Source organism: Sorex fumeus, unplaced genomic scaffold (assembly GCF_029834395.1).
Source record: "Sorex fumeus unplaced genomic scaffold, SorFum_2.1 ptg000035l, whole genome shotgun sequence".
NCBI lineage: Eukaryota > Metazoa > Chordata > Mammalia > Eulipotyphla > Soricidae > Sorex > Sorex fumeus.
The window spans coordinates 10,058,656-10,076,395 of NW_026606092.1; the positions used below are offsets into that span (position 1 = coordinate 10,058,656).

The window sequence follows — 17,740 nt, forward strand, 5'->3', positions numbered from 1 at the left end:
TACGATATTTGCCTTGCATACAGCTGACCCGGGTTTGATTCCTCCATCCCTCTGAGAGAGCATGGCAAGCTACAGAGAGTATCCCACTTGCAGGGCAGAGCCTGGCAAGCTCCTGGTGGCGTATTCGATATGCCGAAAACAATAACAACAAGTCTTACAATGGAGACGTCACTGGTGTCCACTCTGGAAAAATCAAGGAACAACAGGATGACAGTGTTACAGTTCTCTCTCTCTCTCTCTCTCTCTCTCTCTCTCTCTCTCTCTCTCTCTCTCTATATATATATATATATATATATATATATATATATAAAAGGTCTGGAGCAATAGCACAGTGGTAGGGCATTTGCCTTGCATGCAGCCAACATGGCCACCCAAGTTCGATTCCTCCGCCCCTCTTGGAGAGCCTGGCAAGCTACCGAGAGTATCTCGCCCGCATGGCAGAGCCTGGCAAGCTACCCGTGCTGTATTCGATATGCCAAACACAGTAACAACAAAGTCTCCAATGGAGATGTTACTGGGCCCGCTCGAGCAAATTGATGAACAACGGGAGGACAGTGATATATATAAACATTCTTAAAATTTAAAAAATAAAAGTATCTCAAACATAATTTGCTTTTATTTTTCCACAAAGGAAACAAAAAGGAAAATTTAATTTGTAAAATAAACCGTTCAAATTTGTTTTATGTCATCATGGGCTAATGGGAGAGCTCATTGGTGCAGGCAAATGCTGGCACCATAAGTGCCAGAGAGCACAGCCTAGCTTGGTCAGTCAACTCACTCCTGACATGATTTGGGAGGCTCTTGTAACATGATAAAAATTCCTTCTAGTACGTATTTAGATACAAAAGAAAAGTTAAACATTCAATTATTAGAATAGTTTAGGTTTATTTCAAATGTAAATCGACAGGATTACTCCTTAATTCTTATTGCTGTTTTCTGTGATTAATAATTTCAGAGCAAGACTGGTAAAATCTGGTTAATAACAGAAGGAGTCAGACATTCCTATGCAATCATTCTGATCTGAGCACATTAACATTCTTAATATAGCACTTTTTAAGTCATAAATTCAAAGAGTTAATTTGTAGTCTTTCATACTTAGGATCAGAAGAATCGTAAAGATTTTTATAGCTGATGTGGGTGTGTAGAGAAATAGATGTATTAGCAAGAGAAGGTTCAAAAAACTATCACAGTATTAGAGTGTTACCCTAAGGTGACATTTCAGATATTTGTCCCTAATAAGGATGGTTGGTTTCTTAATGTACCAAAACTCACTAAAATGGCAGATACACCTGGCTTATTGGCACATCATAAAAATTCTACTTAGCTTCTTCGATGTATACTTGTGTTTGTTAAAGAAATACAGTGCAAAAAATGTTGCTTTTTATCAGAAATTAGTATTTTATTTCCCTCTGTATACTTTATTGCCTTAAGTGACTTAATTCAATAACACAATACAAACTTCCGTGATCTTTCAATAAAATTGATTTCAATATGTATATCCTAAAAACACCTGTAAAATTCATTCAGATCTGCCTTTATGGAAATTTAACAGCAAAATTTACACAATATCATTTTACCTTTGTAATTCCATTTCTGGGGGCTGGAGTGATAGCACAGTGGTAGGGCCTTTGCCTTGTGTGCAGCCGACCCGGCCAATCCGGTTCGGTTCCTCCGCCCCTCTTGGAGAGCCCGGCAAGCTACCAAGAGTATTTCGCTCTCATGGCAAAGCCTGGCAAGCTACCCGTGATATATTCGATTTGCCAAACACAGTAACAACAAGTCTCACGATGGAGACGTTACTGGGCCCGCTCGAGCAAATTGATGAATAACAGGAGGACTGTTACAGTGATAATTTTATTTCTATTTTATATATTTAATTTCTATCCTCCTAGAATTCTCTACCAGCAGCCCAATCCTTTAGATATCTGATAATTATCACTAGGCACTCATTTGCACTAAATACGATTTGTGTTGTAAAGTTTTAAAGTTATATATTAATTGCCCTACTATATATTTTATAATAATTGCAACTAGAAATGTACAAATGGGTCTTCATGATTATTTGATCAGTAATACTCAAATACACTTACATACACACAAATCTAGATAGATGACAGGTAGACATATAGATTGACAAAATTGAGAACAGACAGAGCAGTCTAAGGATTAAATTGAATATATTTGTAGGTTGATGCATATATTATACTTTTTGTAGAAACACTAATGTGATAAGATATTTTGAAATAATCAAAAGATAATAAGTAATATTATTTCAAGGAGGTATAAATTGTGATTGCACTGACAAATAAAATTTTTAACATTAAATGGTAGAGTACCTACTTTTCTTACAATGCCTTATAGTACTAAACATTTTAGTCTCTATGTAGTGTAAGTTGTGATTCACATCATAGACAATTCAGTATAAATCTATTGCTGTATTTTAGTTTTGTGCCAGAAAGTTTAATGAAGAGAAATAGTAATCAAAATTATAAAATCTTAAGCTATAATTTAAGAACAAAAACAATTTCTTTTAGTCTGCTAAAGCTCTGCAGATTTATTAATATAAGATTTACCTGTTGCTCATTTGAATTTTATTTACATGGTTTTATAGATGTTCTATTTTTAATGAAATGATTGTTTCCAAGAGTTCAAACACTCATATGCCTTAGTGATACGATGTTACCAAATTATTTCCACCACCAAAGTGCCAATACTGCTCTTCATTACTTTTTATATGGGAGCACATACAACTGGATATTTATTGTAGTGAACATTCAAAATAACTATTAGCATTTTGATTTTGAAAAAATATAGTTCTCTATACACATTTTAACTAAATATGATTCTATATTTCCCATGATTGAAATATCTGTTTTATCATGAAGATAGTCCTTTATTATACTTTAGGGTAAATATCCTATAAAAACTGACTACCAAGACTGTAGTTAACAAATAAAGTTAGATTTCATTAAATTAAGTTAAATATTTCTATTATTGTCTTATTTCTATAGTTGGCAAGGACACTATGCTCATATTCTCAATAAAAGCTTTTATTTAATTTTTCTTTTGAGGGTGAGGTGGGGTAGGAATTTTGTTGGACCGTACCTTGTGGTGGTGCTTCCAGCTTACTCCTGTTTCTGTGCTCAGAGATCACTTCTGGCAGTTCTTGAGAGACCAATGCTAGGAACAGAACTGGTTTGCGTTATATGCAAGGTACGCCTCTTAAGTCCTGTATTATATCTCCAATCTTTGAAAAAGCTCTTTACTTTCTAAAGTGTGGATTGTGCAATCTTCCAACAGTCTATGACTTCATTACCTTATATGTAGTACTATTCTCCCATTTACTTTCCCATTGTTTGTGCATTTTGACACTGAATGAATTTAACATTCTAAAAAATTTATATTGTTATGGTCTTTGAATAAACATACTGCTACTTTGATTGTGACTTGGCAGGCAAAAAATAGGGGTATTATAATCTTGTTAATTAAAATATTTACATTGACAAATTTTCTGTTTTTAAGGTTGATATTTCCACAGTGTGGTACAGTTTATTTTTTAAAAGAGTCCGCTCATCCCATCTGTAGTAATCTCTGAACATAGAACCCTGAGAACTACCAGATGTGGACCAAAATATGAAAGTAAACAAACAAAAGTTTTGTTATTTAATTTAATTCACACAGTTATCTTCAGAGTTAAACTGTTGGTTAAGCATGCAAGAATTAGTTTAATGGGACTCAAGTGATCATATAGGGTTTTTTTTTTCCACTAGCACACATGCTACCCGAGTTCTAGCCCAGTATCCTATACAGTCCCCCAACCCCACCAGGGGAGATCCCTAAGCATAGCACCAGGAATAAGTCCCTATCACTGCTGGGTATGGCCCAGAAACAACAATAACAACAATTTAATGTAGTTCATCATGGTGCTAACTAAACAAGAAAATCAAAGCGTTGTTTAAATACTTGAAAGAAAAATACTTGACAAAAGTCAAATTCTATTCCTGATTGAAAAAGAGAATTATATCAATAATTGCATAATATCAGTAGTTGGTCTAATTAATACCATATCTCTCCAGATCTATAAACTACTTTACAGTCATATGCTATTAGTTATCTAAAGTTTTCTCTGTCAAAACACATTTTTTATTTTTGTTATACTAAGTCCTTTACCTGTCCAGTTAGATAACAGAACCTTTAGACCAGGTCTAAAAGGTCAATAGTTTACTAGATATCATCAAATATTATTTTTTTAACTTTGGAAGATGTCTGTGGTGTGTGTATTTTCAAATATCTTAAATATTGTTCAAATATCAATTACATACACTTTATTGTCAATGTTTTAATTCTATCACTGGGTAAGTTTTAGAATATTTGACACCGTAAGCTTTCATCACTACAATCAAGGCAATGGGTATCTAAATCTGTTAACCAGCAAACCTTTTATATGACCCTTGATTATCCTTCCTCTAACTCTCTTCTCTCACCCTAACTGTCCAAAGATAATTTATCTTTGTCTACTTATAGATTGCATTTTATTTATTAACATTTTCTACACTGTATAATCTTTTGTCCTTGCTATTTCATACAGTGTAATTTCAATATTCACAATAATATAGGGAATGCCAATATACATTCATTATTCTAGGGACCTGAGCAATAGATCAGGGTCTAAGGCATTTGTCTTGCATTCTGCTAACCCTGTTTCTATCCCTGGCACTGCATATGGTACCAGAAACAAATATCAATATTTCTAAAGTAGCAATCTATATGCACAAACCACAGATCATTTACCCTCTTTGTGATAGCTATTCACCTTGCTTCTGGTTATCATAAATAAATATCATTAAATTATAACTTTTGTACAATGCTATGCTTTCTTTTTCCCTAAGCTAAATAACTAGGTATTATTTGAGATGTAATAAAACTGTTTTCTAGAGTTATTGTACATTTTATCTTCATATTTATCAACATGTTCCTTTTCATTTAGGTCATATAACACATATAGTTATCTCATTATGATTCTGCTTTAACTTAAAAAAACTAATAATGTTAATGCTTTCTCATATGTTTATTCACTGTATTCCTTAGTGAAATGCCTGTTCATCTGCTAAAACATTTGAGCGCTTTGCTTTTACTGGTTATTTTCTTGTTACCAAAGGTTTTGACATTGCTGTTGTTTGGATACAAGATGATTATAAAATTTATCATTTGCTAACAGCTTCCTCATGGAGGTGATTTGCTTTTCTGATCACTTCATAATTTTATGAAGTATAATTCATCACTTCAAGCTTTTGTCTTTTGCCTAATTATTGGACATGAACCTTTTCTCTGATGTTTGATTTTTCAATGTTAGGTTTTATACTTTGAAATAGTTTTTACATAATCTAAAATATTTTGCTCCAAGCAAATGCCCAATTCAATTTTTTCCAGGCTTATTTATTTAAAATACCACCATTTTTCTATTACTTTGTTCTACTGTCCATTGTTCTGCCAACACCACCCAGTTTTGACTATTATACATCTGTAATTATTTTTCTATTTTGGGAGCACTCAGGGGATAATCCTAGTTCTGTACTTCAGTAGTCACTCCCAGGAGTGCTTAAAGAACCCTGTGATGCTGAGAATTAACCGGAACCTCCTGCTGCAAAAGCATCCGTTGAGCCTGTTGGGTTATCTCTCCAGCTCTACAAACTAATTCGAATACGTAAGCATTAGTTCTCTAAACTTTTCCTTTCTCAAAAAAATTTTTGGTTGTTCTCCACCTTTATCTTTTTCAGTTAACATTAGAACCAACAGCAATTTCTACTTTAAAAAGACCTGCTAAGGTATCGATTAATGTTGCACAGAATTTATACTGATATGGGCATAACTGACACCTTAACAATATCACATTGCATCATAAAACATAAAAATGTATGTACATTTATTTGGGTTTTTAGGAATGCATTAAACTTTAATGACTTTTAATTGCTCAAAGTAAAATGTTCAGGCATTAATTACTGCAGTAGAAATAAAGTTAATTTTTGAATATTATTGTGTACTTTTACAAATATTTATTGATCTTTTGAGTACTATTCCTATATCATGCAAACATGGCAAGAATACTTGTTTTAGTATCATTTTACATTAATTCAAATAAATGTCATAGACATTATTTTAATCTGTAACGACAGTCTTATGTTCTTCTTTACAATATGGATGTCTTTCTATTAATTGTTCCTAAGGTATTACACTGACTAAAAATTCCATGATAATATCAATTATAAGTAGGAAAAGAGAATATTTTTATCTTATCCTAATCATAGGGGAATAAGAATGTTCTCTTTAAAACAATACATATAATGTAGGTCTTTTTCATACAAGGAATTTTTTAGATTGAGGACCTTTTCTACAATTTACAAGGTCAATAGTACCTATGTTAATCTCTCACAGGATTGTGGTATTTTGAGAATAAAAATATGATATATCCTTCAATTTTGTAGCCTCAGTATTTGGAAGTCAAACCACACCTACATTACATACTAAATATATGTTCATGTGTAAGTAGGATATTAATCTAAAGTCTTTACAACTTAATCTGAGATATGAATACTAATTGCTAATTTCTGTTCTAGTATATTTTTTCATGCTTATCTTCCTCAAGTAGGACATGGGTAAGAAAATGTTTATATTCATATTATGGAAACAGAGTAAGATGTATGAAATAATTAAATAGAAGCAAAATATATTGTTTCTATTGAAAAATATTGAAACCAAAAAGACTGACATGTTTTTGAAAAATTCATGTTATAATATTTCATGGGCTGGAGTGATAGCACAGCGGGTAGGATGTTTGCCTTGCATGCAGCTGACTGGTCCGACCCAAGTTTGATTCCTCCACCCCTCTTGGAGATAGATCCCTGCAAGCTACCGAGAGTATCTTGCCCTAATGGCAAAGCCTGGCAAGCTACCCTTGACGTATTCGATATGCCAAACCTTGTAACAAGTATCACAATGGAGACGTTACTGGGCCCGTTCCAGCAAATCAATGAACAATGGGAGGACAGTGACAGTGACAGTAATGATGATGCAATTACTTATATATTTCAGAAGCAAAATATTCTTAATGATCTCAAACACCAACCACCAAATTTTCTAATCTTTCAAACATTTTTATCTCTATTTTTATTTTCAGGCCATTTTCTATTACTTCGCCATAAATTATTCTGTTATGGTTTTTTTTTTTTATTTTATTTTTGTGTGTGGTATCAGGTATCAGCCAGCATTTCACATTTGTGAGCATGTGCTCCATCAGAGGGCTACATCTCTGGTTTCCCAGCATGCTCGCAATTAGTCAGCTGAAGAGTACCAGTGAAATCTGAGAGCAATATGACAAAAGTAAGGGCAGGCTATTGGCAGAAAATAAATTTTAATGGGTGGAGAGTGAAGTGAATTGGAATCTCAGAAAAGAAGGGAAATGCTTGCAAAAGGATCACAGCTAATGACAATATTTCTATGTTAATAAAAAAAATTGACCTCAGAGCAACATTAAATTAATATCGATTATTGTATATATAAATATGCTCACATTATATCTAAGGGTAAGAAAAATTATATTTTTTTAGATATATTGTCCTCAATCCCCATTTTTTCCTTTTTGTTTAAGCTGTAATCTCTTATTTTATTCATTTGGAAGTTAAACAAGTAATTATTTGTGGGTTCACCTGTCCCCAGTTTGCACAAAGTTTGAATCTAGATGTCAAATGACAAAAGGGCATTCTAGAGTATTAAACTGAGTCTTATGGTACAAATTACAAACTAGAAGTATATAAGCAAATATGAGGAAAGTTAAAATTCATTAACAAATAATTTCAGACATCTGGCAATTAGAATGTTTACAGGCAAAAACTGAACAAGAACATTCTAGTAATTGTTCAAATAATTCACATTATCCCAAATCCTCCAAATGCTACATAATATACATTCAAATTAGCTCTCATTCTCAAATTCTCAAATTTTCTTTTTTAAGAAATTAATTTTATTTTAGTAATTATAGTTTACACAACTATATGCTTTAATGGCATGTTTCACACTTCTTTAAAAATATGTTATCATACCATAGGTAAAGGTAAAGGCCCTCCCGTTGATCGTCGATTTGCTCGAGCGGGCCCAGTAACGTCTCCATTGGAGACTTTGTTGTTACTGTGTCTGGCATATCGAATACTCTCGGTAGCTTGCCGGGCTCTCTTCAGATCGTATAAATCATACCATAACCACTACTAATTTATCCACCAATATTTCTGTAACATCAACCTATGGAGCTTCTCATTTCCTTCCTCCTAGTCTAATCACCTAAGCTCCATTGTTTGATCTATTAGTTTATTTTCATTAGGTTTTATCTTTTCCCTTAATTACTTCTCTATTATTGTACATGAGTGACATCAAAAATATTTATATACCATTTAGTGAAAAACAAACTTTACTTTCTAAATGAAAAGTTGAGACACATCATTCTTGAACATGGTGACAAAATATTCAAGGACAAGTAAGTTTATCAGAAAATAATTTTTGAAAAATATTGAATTTTGGTTATTTTAAGTTCAATCTTAAAAAAAAGCGAATTTTGTTTAAGTTTCATTTTAGGAAGAAAGCATGCAATTCATTAAATAAACATTATTATCTGTGATATTAGGAAAAATTGTATGCTACTATTCTTTATTTCTTTTTTTGTGGGATGAGGAGTTTTGGATGACACGTAGTAGTGCTTAGGGATTACCCCAGCTCTGTCCTCAGGATTAAGTTCTAAAGTGCTCAGAGCCCCATATGCAAGCCTCAGTGATTAAAACAAGGTCAGCTTCATTCAAGGCAAGCTTCTTGACCCTTGTACTATCTATCCAGCCCCAGAATTTATTTCTTAGAAATAAGCATATTTATATATATGCAAAATATTAAAAATTCATATGCTTTTTAGCATCATATTTTGAAGAGTTCTTAATTTTCATTTACTTTGAATGCCAAAAAAGTGAACTTATGTATTCAAACAGATTTATCAAATAATAATGTCTATTTTGTAGAAATCCATGTTACTTAAAGAATTATTTAGAATTCCTTTGAATAACAGGTTATTCTTAGAGTTATTTGAAAATACCCTCAGGCAACGCTTGCAAATTCTTATAATACAAATACTTCCAAGTTTTATTCAAAAGAAAAAGGATCTTTATAAGATAATCTTTACTAAAAATACAACTTTCTTTATTAAAAGACTGAAATTTCTAATATTTTATACTAAAAGAAATTATTTTGTAAACTTTAAGAAAAACAATAATTTCCCATTAAGCATTAAGTATTGCATGCAAAAGGACTCTAGAAAAGCTTCTAAATACATATTAAACTAATCAGCAATTTGTTATCTTCACAAATATGTTTGACAATATATTATGGGGTCTATCTCTGCATTCTACAACATAATATGTTTGGCATCAAAAAAATATAGTAAAATGGAATTACCCTAAAAGACATTTCAAGATTCTCTCCACCCCAGATATCCATTCCTGCATCGTATGTTCCTATCTCTTCAAAGTAGTTTCTGTCAATAGAAAATAGGCCACCAGCCATAGTAGGGGTCCTAGTTGAAAAACACAAAAACAAAAGAATATCTTGAAAACAATGTATGGAGTTTAATAAAAATGCAGCAAATATTTTTGAGACATTTAAAATTAAAAAAAAGAAACAATACTCAGAAAATCTCTACTGGAAACCACAAAAGTCAAGATTTTCAAGTTAATAAATAGCATTTTCATTTTACATTTTCTATAACATTAAGCTTATATTGACCTATATTTTTCGTACAGGTGATTCGACAAATAGACAAAACTATTAGACAGACAAATAGACTGGCCACAGAACACAGGGACTTCCACCTTCCTTCTTAAAGACACAGTGAAAAGATATTAGTGCTCTAGTCACTGCCCTGAAAAAAGAATTGGTCATTACCAATCAGTACATTACATCCTTAAAATACAAGTGATTATAGTTTATTATCTAATTACATACATCTTAATTTGAATTCTAGAAATATGTAGACATAATTTATCTATTAAAAGATCCAGATTCTAAATATGAAACCATTAAATAGTATAAAATGCTTATCCACTATATGCATTTTATGAAAGTTACATAAATATTTTCACATCAGAACTCTGTATTTAATTGTTTATTCTCTTCTTTGCCGAATAAAAATTATGAGGTGACCCATATAACCATATGGGTAAACAAGTCCATGTGTTCTTCAAAGATTTCAAAGATATCTGTGCAGATTCTTCTTGGAATAAATGCCCTTTTCACACATTTAAAATTATCCCTATAGACTAAATCAGATGTAAGCTTCAAAATAATTATTAATTAAAAATGAAAAGATCAAAGAATCCATGTGTAAATACAAAAAGATCAAAAGATCAATGTGTAAATTGCTATCTTTCCACATATGGGATATAGATTAAAACTGGAAAAAAAGGTGCTGTGGTGATAACACAGCGGGGTAAGTCACTTGTCCTGCATGCGGCTGACCTGGGTTTGGTCTCAGCATCCCATATGGTCCCTTGAACAGTTCCAATAGTGATCCCTAAGCACAGAACCAGAAACCTTGAGCAAAGACAAATGTGGCCCCAAAGAAAATCAAACAAACAAACAAACAATCACCATGAAAAAGAAAATTCTTGTAGTCCAGTAGTAGTTTTATCCATACCAACAGTAGTTATTTTTGGATGTTAGTTTTAGAATAATTATTTTCAATCTGTGAAGCACATCAATACATCTTCATCCCTGTAAAAGTCCTTTTTCATGCTTCGGTACTATTCTCTACAGATTAGAATTTAATATGGACCGGTGAGGCCCTGATATTTGGTATTGGATAAAATTCCCAGATGATTCTAAAGTGATGCTAAAGATGGGAAAGTCTGCACTAAGAACTGAAATTTGGAATGCCTAAGTGCCCTAGATTGTAAAAATGTTCTGCTTTTCTCAAAATTACATGCTCTTCTGCCACAGGGCATACTCATGTCTTCTAATTGAAAAGTACAGTTCACTGAAAAACCACCAAGTAATATGTACTTGGATAAGTACCATATTGCAAAGTTCTCAATTTCTCCCTGTGCTCTCACTGTTTAAAACTCAGGTAATTAACTGTCCATCACTTGGAGTACAGAGCCTCACTTGGTCTCCAAGCTGTTTTATTACTTCTACCCTTGCTGGGCTCCTGTCATGTACAGTATCATTGACCTTCTCAGTTATAATGAGAAGTACTAACAAAGCAAAACAGATGGTAATTATGGAATGGCCACAACCCTTTCCTGATTGAGCTTTTGTTACTCTGTTGCAATAACTCTATAAGGTATTACAGTGTTAGATCGGCTATTAAATAAAATGAGGAACAAAAATTGCTGCAATTATCCTATCACAAATCAAGCAAGTGGTTAAGAATGTTAAGTGATGCATTTTTAATAATCAGTTCAAAGTGATAACCACTTACCTATTTACTAATAAAGTAATAATGCTTTTAACATATATTTAATATATATTTAATACATATTGAAGTCCATATTGCAATTGACTATTATCTCTACAAATACATTGAAATGTATGATATAAACGGCTTAAATTATTATAAGAATAATTTGCATATATATCATTTGTACCTGAAAAGTGATAAATAAAAGCAACATTTTTTTTAAAAAAATATTGAATACTCTGGGAGAAGAGAGTAGTCAATATTTTTTGAGAAAATACTTTGGTTTTATTTAACAGAGGGAGAGAAGAAAAGTGCCTCCTATAAAGGACAGTTCAGATAGAAAAGGGAACACCAAATGGAGGGTGTTTGGAGGATTCTCCCAGGAGGGGAGATGCAGGTTGAAAGTAGACTGGACTGAACATGTTTGCCACTCAATGTCTCTTTTGCTGATCACAACACCCAAAAGGAGAGAGAGAACAAAAGGGAATGCCCTGACACAGTGGCAGGGGGGGATGGGGGGGTGGAGGGGAGGGATATTATCCATGGTGGTGGAAAATGGGCACTGGTGGAGGGATGGGTATTTGATTATGGTATGACCGAAATCCAAGCACAAAAATTTGTAAATCTACAACTGTACCTCATGGTGTTTCACTAATAATAATAATAATAATAATAAAAGTGCCTCCTATAGAGCCATAGAGGCAGGTTGGGGGAGGGAAATGGATGCTGGCAGAGAGATGGGTTTTGAATTATTGTATGACTGAAGCCTGATCATGAACACCTTTGTTACTGTGTATCTTACAGTAACTCAATTTTAAAAAATAAAAATTGAAATAAAAAAAAATTGACTACTAAGCCTATTGGTGGTAGGGCAGTTGCCTTGCATTAAACTGACCCAGGTTCAATCCCAGAAACTCCATATGGTTCCTCAAGACTACCAGGAGTGATCCTTAAATGCAGAACCAGGAGTAAGTCCTGAATACAGTTGGGTGTGGCCCTTAGACAAAGAAAAACTAGAAAGTGTTTTCTGAAAGAGATGATCCTAGAAAGATTATTTTTGTTTTGTATTTGCAATGTCAGGGATTTCTCCCAGATATTCAGAAGATGGTGCTCTAATACCTAGGGATGGAATGATAGCAGGTAAGGCTATTGACTTTCATAAAGCTCACCTGAATTTGATCCATAACACTACATACTGTTCTCCGAGTATCACCAGGAGTGATCCCTATGCACAGAGCCAGAAGTATCACTGTATCTCCCCTTCCTACTGTTACAAGTGTGTGTGTGTGTGTGTGTGTGTGTGTGTGTGTGTGTGTGTGTGTGTGAGGTAAGGCCACTGTTAAGGAACATGTTCTGAGTTCTGAGTTAAGTGCTCTGTACACCCCTAATGAACTATTTACATATGCTTATGTATGGATCTTAAGTGTTTACAATGCTTAGAAAATGAAAAAAAAACTTGATTAAAGTTAAATTAGATGGATGATATTATTTGTTTTTGAAGGTTTCATTTATACAATGTCAAGACACAGAATTCAGTCTGTTGGGAGAAAGGAGGAATTTGGTAATTGTGTTTGATAAAGTAAGTAAAAGTAAAGGCCCTCCCGTTGATCATCGATTTGCTCTAGCGGGCCCAGTAACATCTCCATTGGAGACTTTTTGTTGTTACTGTGTTTGGCATATCGAATACGTCACGGGGAGCTTGCCAGGCTCTGCCGTGGGGGCGAGATACTCTCGGTAGCTTGCCAGGCTCTCCGAGAGGGGCGGAGGAATCGAACTCCGGTTGGCCATGTTGGCTGCATGTAAGGCAAACGCCCTACCGCTGTGCTATCGCTCCAGCCTGTGTTTGATAAAATTTAAAAAACAAAGATGCATCATATTACAAAGAACTCCAAAAATAAATATCTGATTTGGGCAAACAATGATTTTTTTCAGCAGAAATTGAAAAGTTAATAAAGACAATTATGAATCCATTAGATTATTGAGAAATTCTAAGAGAATCCCTGTTTTGTCATAAAGACAATGCAACCTATATTTCATATGAGATACATGCCATGTATGTAAAAATCAGGTAGAGAATAAAGATACACTAGGTATAGTCAAGTTTAGTCTTTAAGAATATGATTTTACTTCAACTGACAAAACTAAAATCTCAAGCCCACAGTGATCTTTAGCAAGTCACTTAAACTCAATGTCTCAATGTCATTATCAATGAATCCTACTATGCGTTGCTGAATGTAATATTCATAGAGCAGTATCAGTTCATAACAACTGCTATACATTTTCAGTTTTAATTTTAAAAGGAAAAATTTAACAGGGGGCTAGAGAGATAGGGCGCTGGCCTTTCCAACCTGGTTTCTATCCCCTGCATCCCAAACAGTTCCCCGAGTCCACCAGAAGTCCTTCCTAAGTAAAACCTTTGCATCACCAGGTGTGCCCCAGCCCCTCCAAAGGAGAAGAAAAGTTTTATTTTCCCCAAGAAGTGAGTTTTGATTTTAGAATAAAAATTTAAATATTTTAATTATTTTAGAGTTTTAAAATCCCTACAAATTTGGTCAGGCTAATTGAATTATATGTTTAAATTTTAATTGCTATTCAAATACCCCAAAGCACTTAGTGACTTTTTAAGAAATTCTATTAATATCTCTCACTTCTCCCATACATAACAAGTCAGAACTAAACTTACTTAAGTAGTTGAAACAGTTAACTTGGAATATACCTTTACTGAGTTTTAAGCTCAAATTTATACACCATGCTTTCCTGTATTTTTTAGCTGTTCTCAAATTTATTTCAAAGTTATTAAACGTAATCCTTTACTCTTGATATTTGTTACTTTTGATTTGTTACCTTTGATTTTATTTTATCTATTTTCCATAATAGTCATAACTTTGCAAAACTTACAAAGTTAGCCTTTTAGGCATGTGGCCCAATGGGCTGAAACATATCTGCCGCAGGGGGAATCCGCATTTTTGTTGTTGTTTTGGGGCCACACCCAGCTATGCTCAGGGTTTACTCTTGTTTCTGGGCAAAGGGATCACTCCTGGTTGAGCTTGGGGAATAATACAGGGTCAAGAGTATTGAACATGAGTCAGCTACACGCAGGACAACCACCTACGCCACTGTCGCTCTCTGGCCCAGTGAGCCCCAAGCTTGGTCTTCCATACTGCATAATGCTGTCGAGTAGCCCCTAAGCACTGAGGCAGAAATACCACCTGAGCACTCGTGTGTGCTATATATCACTCAACATAAGCCTGTATACCTCTGAGGTAGGTATCTCTGTGTAAATTTCAACTTTCCTTTCACCTTCATTTCCTGTTTAAGAAGAATCAAAAACCACTATGGGGGTGTCAGCTGGAATCAGACACTTGAAAAAAATTTATTAAGTCAGTAAGTTAGTTCAGTGCATAAATGTGATATTAAAGCATCATACTTTCTATCTTGGGCTGGAGCAATAGCACAGCAGGTAGGGCATTTGCCTTACAGGCAGCCTACCCAAGGTTTGATTCCTCTGCCCCTCTTGGAGAGCCTGGCAAGCTACCGAGAGTATCTCACCCACACGGCAAAGCCTGGCAAGGTACCCGTGGTATATTCGATATGCCAAACACAATAACAACAAGTCTCACAATTTGTTGTCAGATGTTACTGGTGCCCACTTGAGCAAATCGATGAACAACAGGAGGACAGGGCAGTGCTACAGTACATATATTCTATCTTACCTCCAATTTTCTTCGATCCCAGCAGGCTTTATAAAAGCCTTGGAAATTATTCTCTAGAGCACTAGGAAGGAAGGTCATACAAATACTCAATTCTTTCCAAAGATTGTAAACTGACAGACACTCACATAATTAATATGCAGTAAATTTAAACATGGGTAGGCAACGATGTTGAAGAAGTGAACATTGCAAAGTTCAGCTCTTTATTTCAAAGTGGTCCAGGGTCATTTCCCAAGATTTTTGGCTTACTAAATCTGTATTTAAATGCAAAAGATCTTGGATGCAGTCTATTATAGCCGGGTTTTGGGGATCATGCAGAACACCCATGTTAGGGCAGGGCCACACCAATAGTTGTTCAGGGGTCACCAGAGGTGCACTCAGCAATACTTAGCGGACAGTTTGGTGCTGGGGATGAACCAGGAATCACTTACATGCAAAAATGCACCTTAATTCTTGTTAAGGAATTATTTCTCTTCCTCCCAAATAAAAACTAAGAAGTTATTAAATGATATTAGATTATAAAAATAGACAAAGGAAATATTGAAACATGTTTTATTTACTTGCTTGTATTCTCTTATATACATTCTCTGTCCCTCTCAGAGAGCCCAGCATGCTACTGAGAGTATCCCGCCCGCATGGCAAAACCTGGCAAACTCCCTGTGGTGTTTTTGATATGCCAAAAACAGTAACAATACTCGTTACTCATTCGAACTGTTGGGAAGCACGAGTAAGGAGAGGCTGCTAAAATCTCAGGGCTGGAACGAATGGAGACATTACTGGTACCCGCTCAAGCAAATCGATGAACAATGGGAATACAGTGATACAGTGATCAGTTTCACTGACAATTTTTATTTTTAAAACTTTGAATGGAATAGAAAATACTTGGCTTTCAATATTTAAGTAAAGAAAAATGCATCTGTAAAGAAATATTTCAAATGGTTAAAAGGTGGTTCATTGGTGTCCTGTTTCTTTATAATCTTAGGCACTTGCACATTGTTTCACAATGACTATATGTTACTTACATAGTCAAAGAGTAATTTAAAATAACTCCTTTTAAATTCATTTCTCATTTAACATTTTAGAGTAATTCATGCGTTAATCAAGAGTGGGATATAATTTTCCACTTTATAATTGATAAGATTGGGTAATATCCTAATTACAAAGCCTTGAAATAAAACATAGATCCTCCCAAATCAGCTTCATTGTTTCTTCTATGAAATTACATTTGTAGTAGAAGGGAACAAATATACATGAACATTCTATGAGGCATTGATAATAAATGCAGAACAATGGTAATTTGAGATGTTAGGGAGTTATATGGTTTTATCAGATAACATGGTGCCATTTGATCTTAAGATGGTATTGTGTCATTTGATCTTATCTATAAACTTTTAGCAATTAGTAAGAGAAAAATAAATGTATATGTCTGTCATATGTTAATACAAACGAATACCAAAGTAGCAAAATGTGTCAGGAATAAAAACTTACATACGTGTTATATTTATTATAATAGCAAGATTAGAAAAAAAAGTCTAATACTTTGCAGTTTTACTTTAGAAAGACATTGAGTATGGTACAACAAGGAATTATGGAGTCAGTTATCCTAAGAATAATGACTAAATTCAATTGAGTTCATGAGATAAAATATAATGGGTAAAGAAAGTTAAGTTAAAATGTATATTGGAAAAATAGTTTATAATAAAGCTTATAAAGAATCTATTTTATTAGTATTAAGAATTTAAATTGGAAATCATTATTTTTGTAACTATTGAAGGATATTTACATGGAGTAATTTAGAGAGGAACTCAATTAAAGACAGGTATTTTTTACCCCAGAGTCATCACGAGCACTAGTCATTTTTAACATTCTATTGTTTATTCATATATTTATGTTTGGGGGCTACTCCAGGTGGTGTTATGGAACATTTCTGGATCAGTGCTCAGGAGTGATCACTGGAGGTGCTTGAAAAACTAAGTTGTTGCATTAGGATCAGGGTTACGTACATACGTACGTTATGTAAAAGCAAGCACTTTACATCCTATATTATCTCCCCTAACTAATTAGCACTAACTAGCTCTGCACTAACTAGCAGTTCAGCTCATGTATTCACATTCTGGTTATTTAATACTAGCCTCTTTCCCTTGTCCAGCAAACAGTAAGAAATTTTAGAGTAGAGTGCATTTTATTAAACATTGTATGTGCAGAAAATAGTAGTGCTCATTTATTTACAGTATATATGTATATTATTTTGCATATGGGATCAAATTCATTTCAATATCATAAACCAAAGCAATCTAAAAGTTATATGTTTTTGAAAATTTCATAATAATATTCATCTAATGAAAGAATTCAGAAGATAATATATGCATAATATACATAACTAGATAATTTATATTACCTATTGCTAACCTCACTAGGTAAAATATGTATGCCCTTGTCCAAAACTATTACGTCTGATGAGATTCAAACCAAGCCATTTCCCAGGGAGTAGCTTATAAGCTAAGGGCCACAAATTTTAGAGATAGTCAGGGAAGTAAAATAATTA

At 33.7% G+C, this 17,740-nt stretch overlaps 1 protein-coding gene across 1 annotated transcript in view; it reads right to left on the bottom strand.

Moving 5' to 3' along the window:
* The window catches only part of GALNT13 (polypeptide N-acetylgalactosaminyltransferase 13), a 687,813-nt gene that overhangs the window by 272,864 nt on the left and 397,209 nt on the right, over positions 1–17,740 (bottom strand). The window contains 1 exon segment of the mRNA XM_056117614.1: positions 9,487–9,604. Coding sequence (XP_055973589.1) covers positions 9,487–9,604 — 118 coding nt within the window.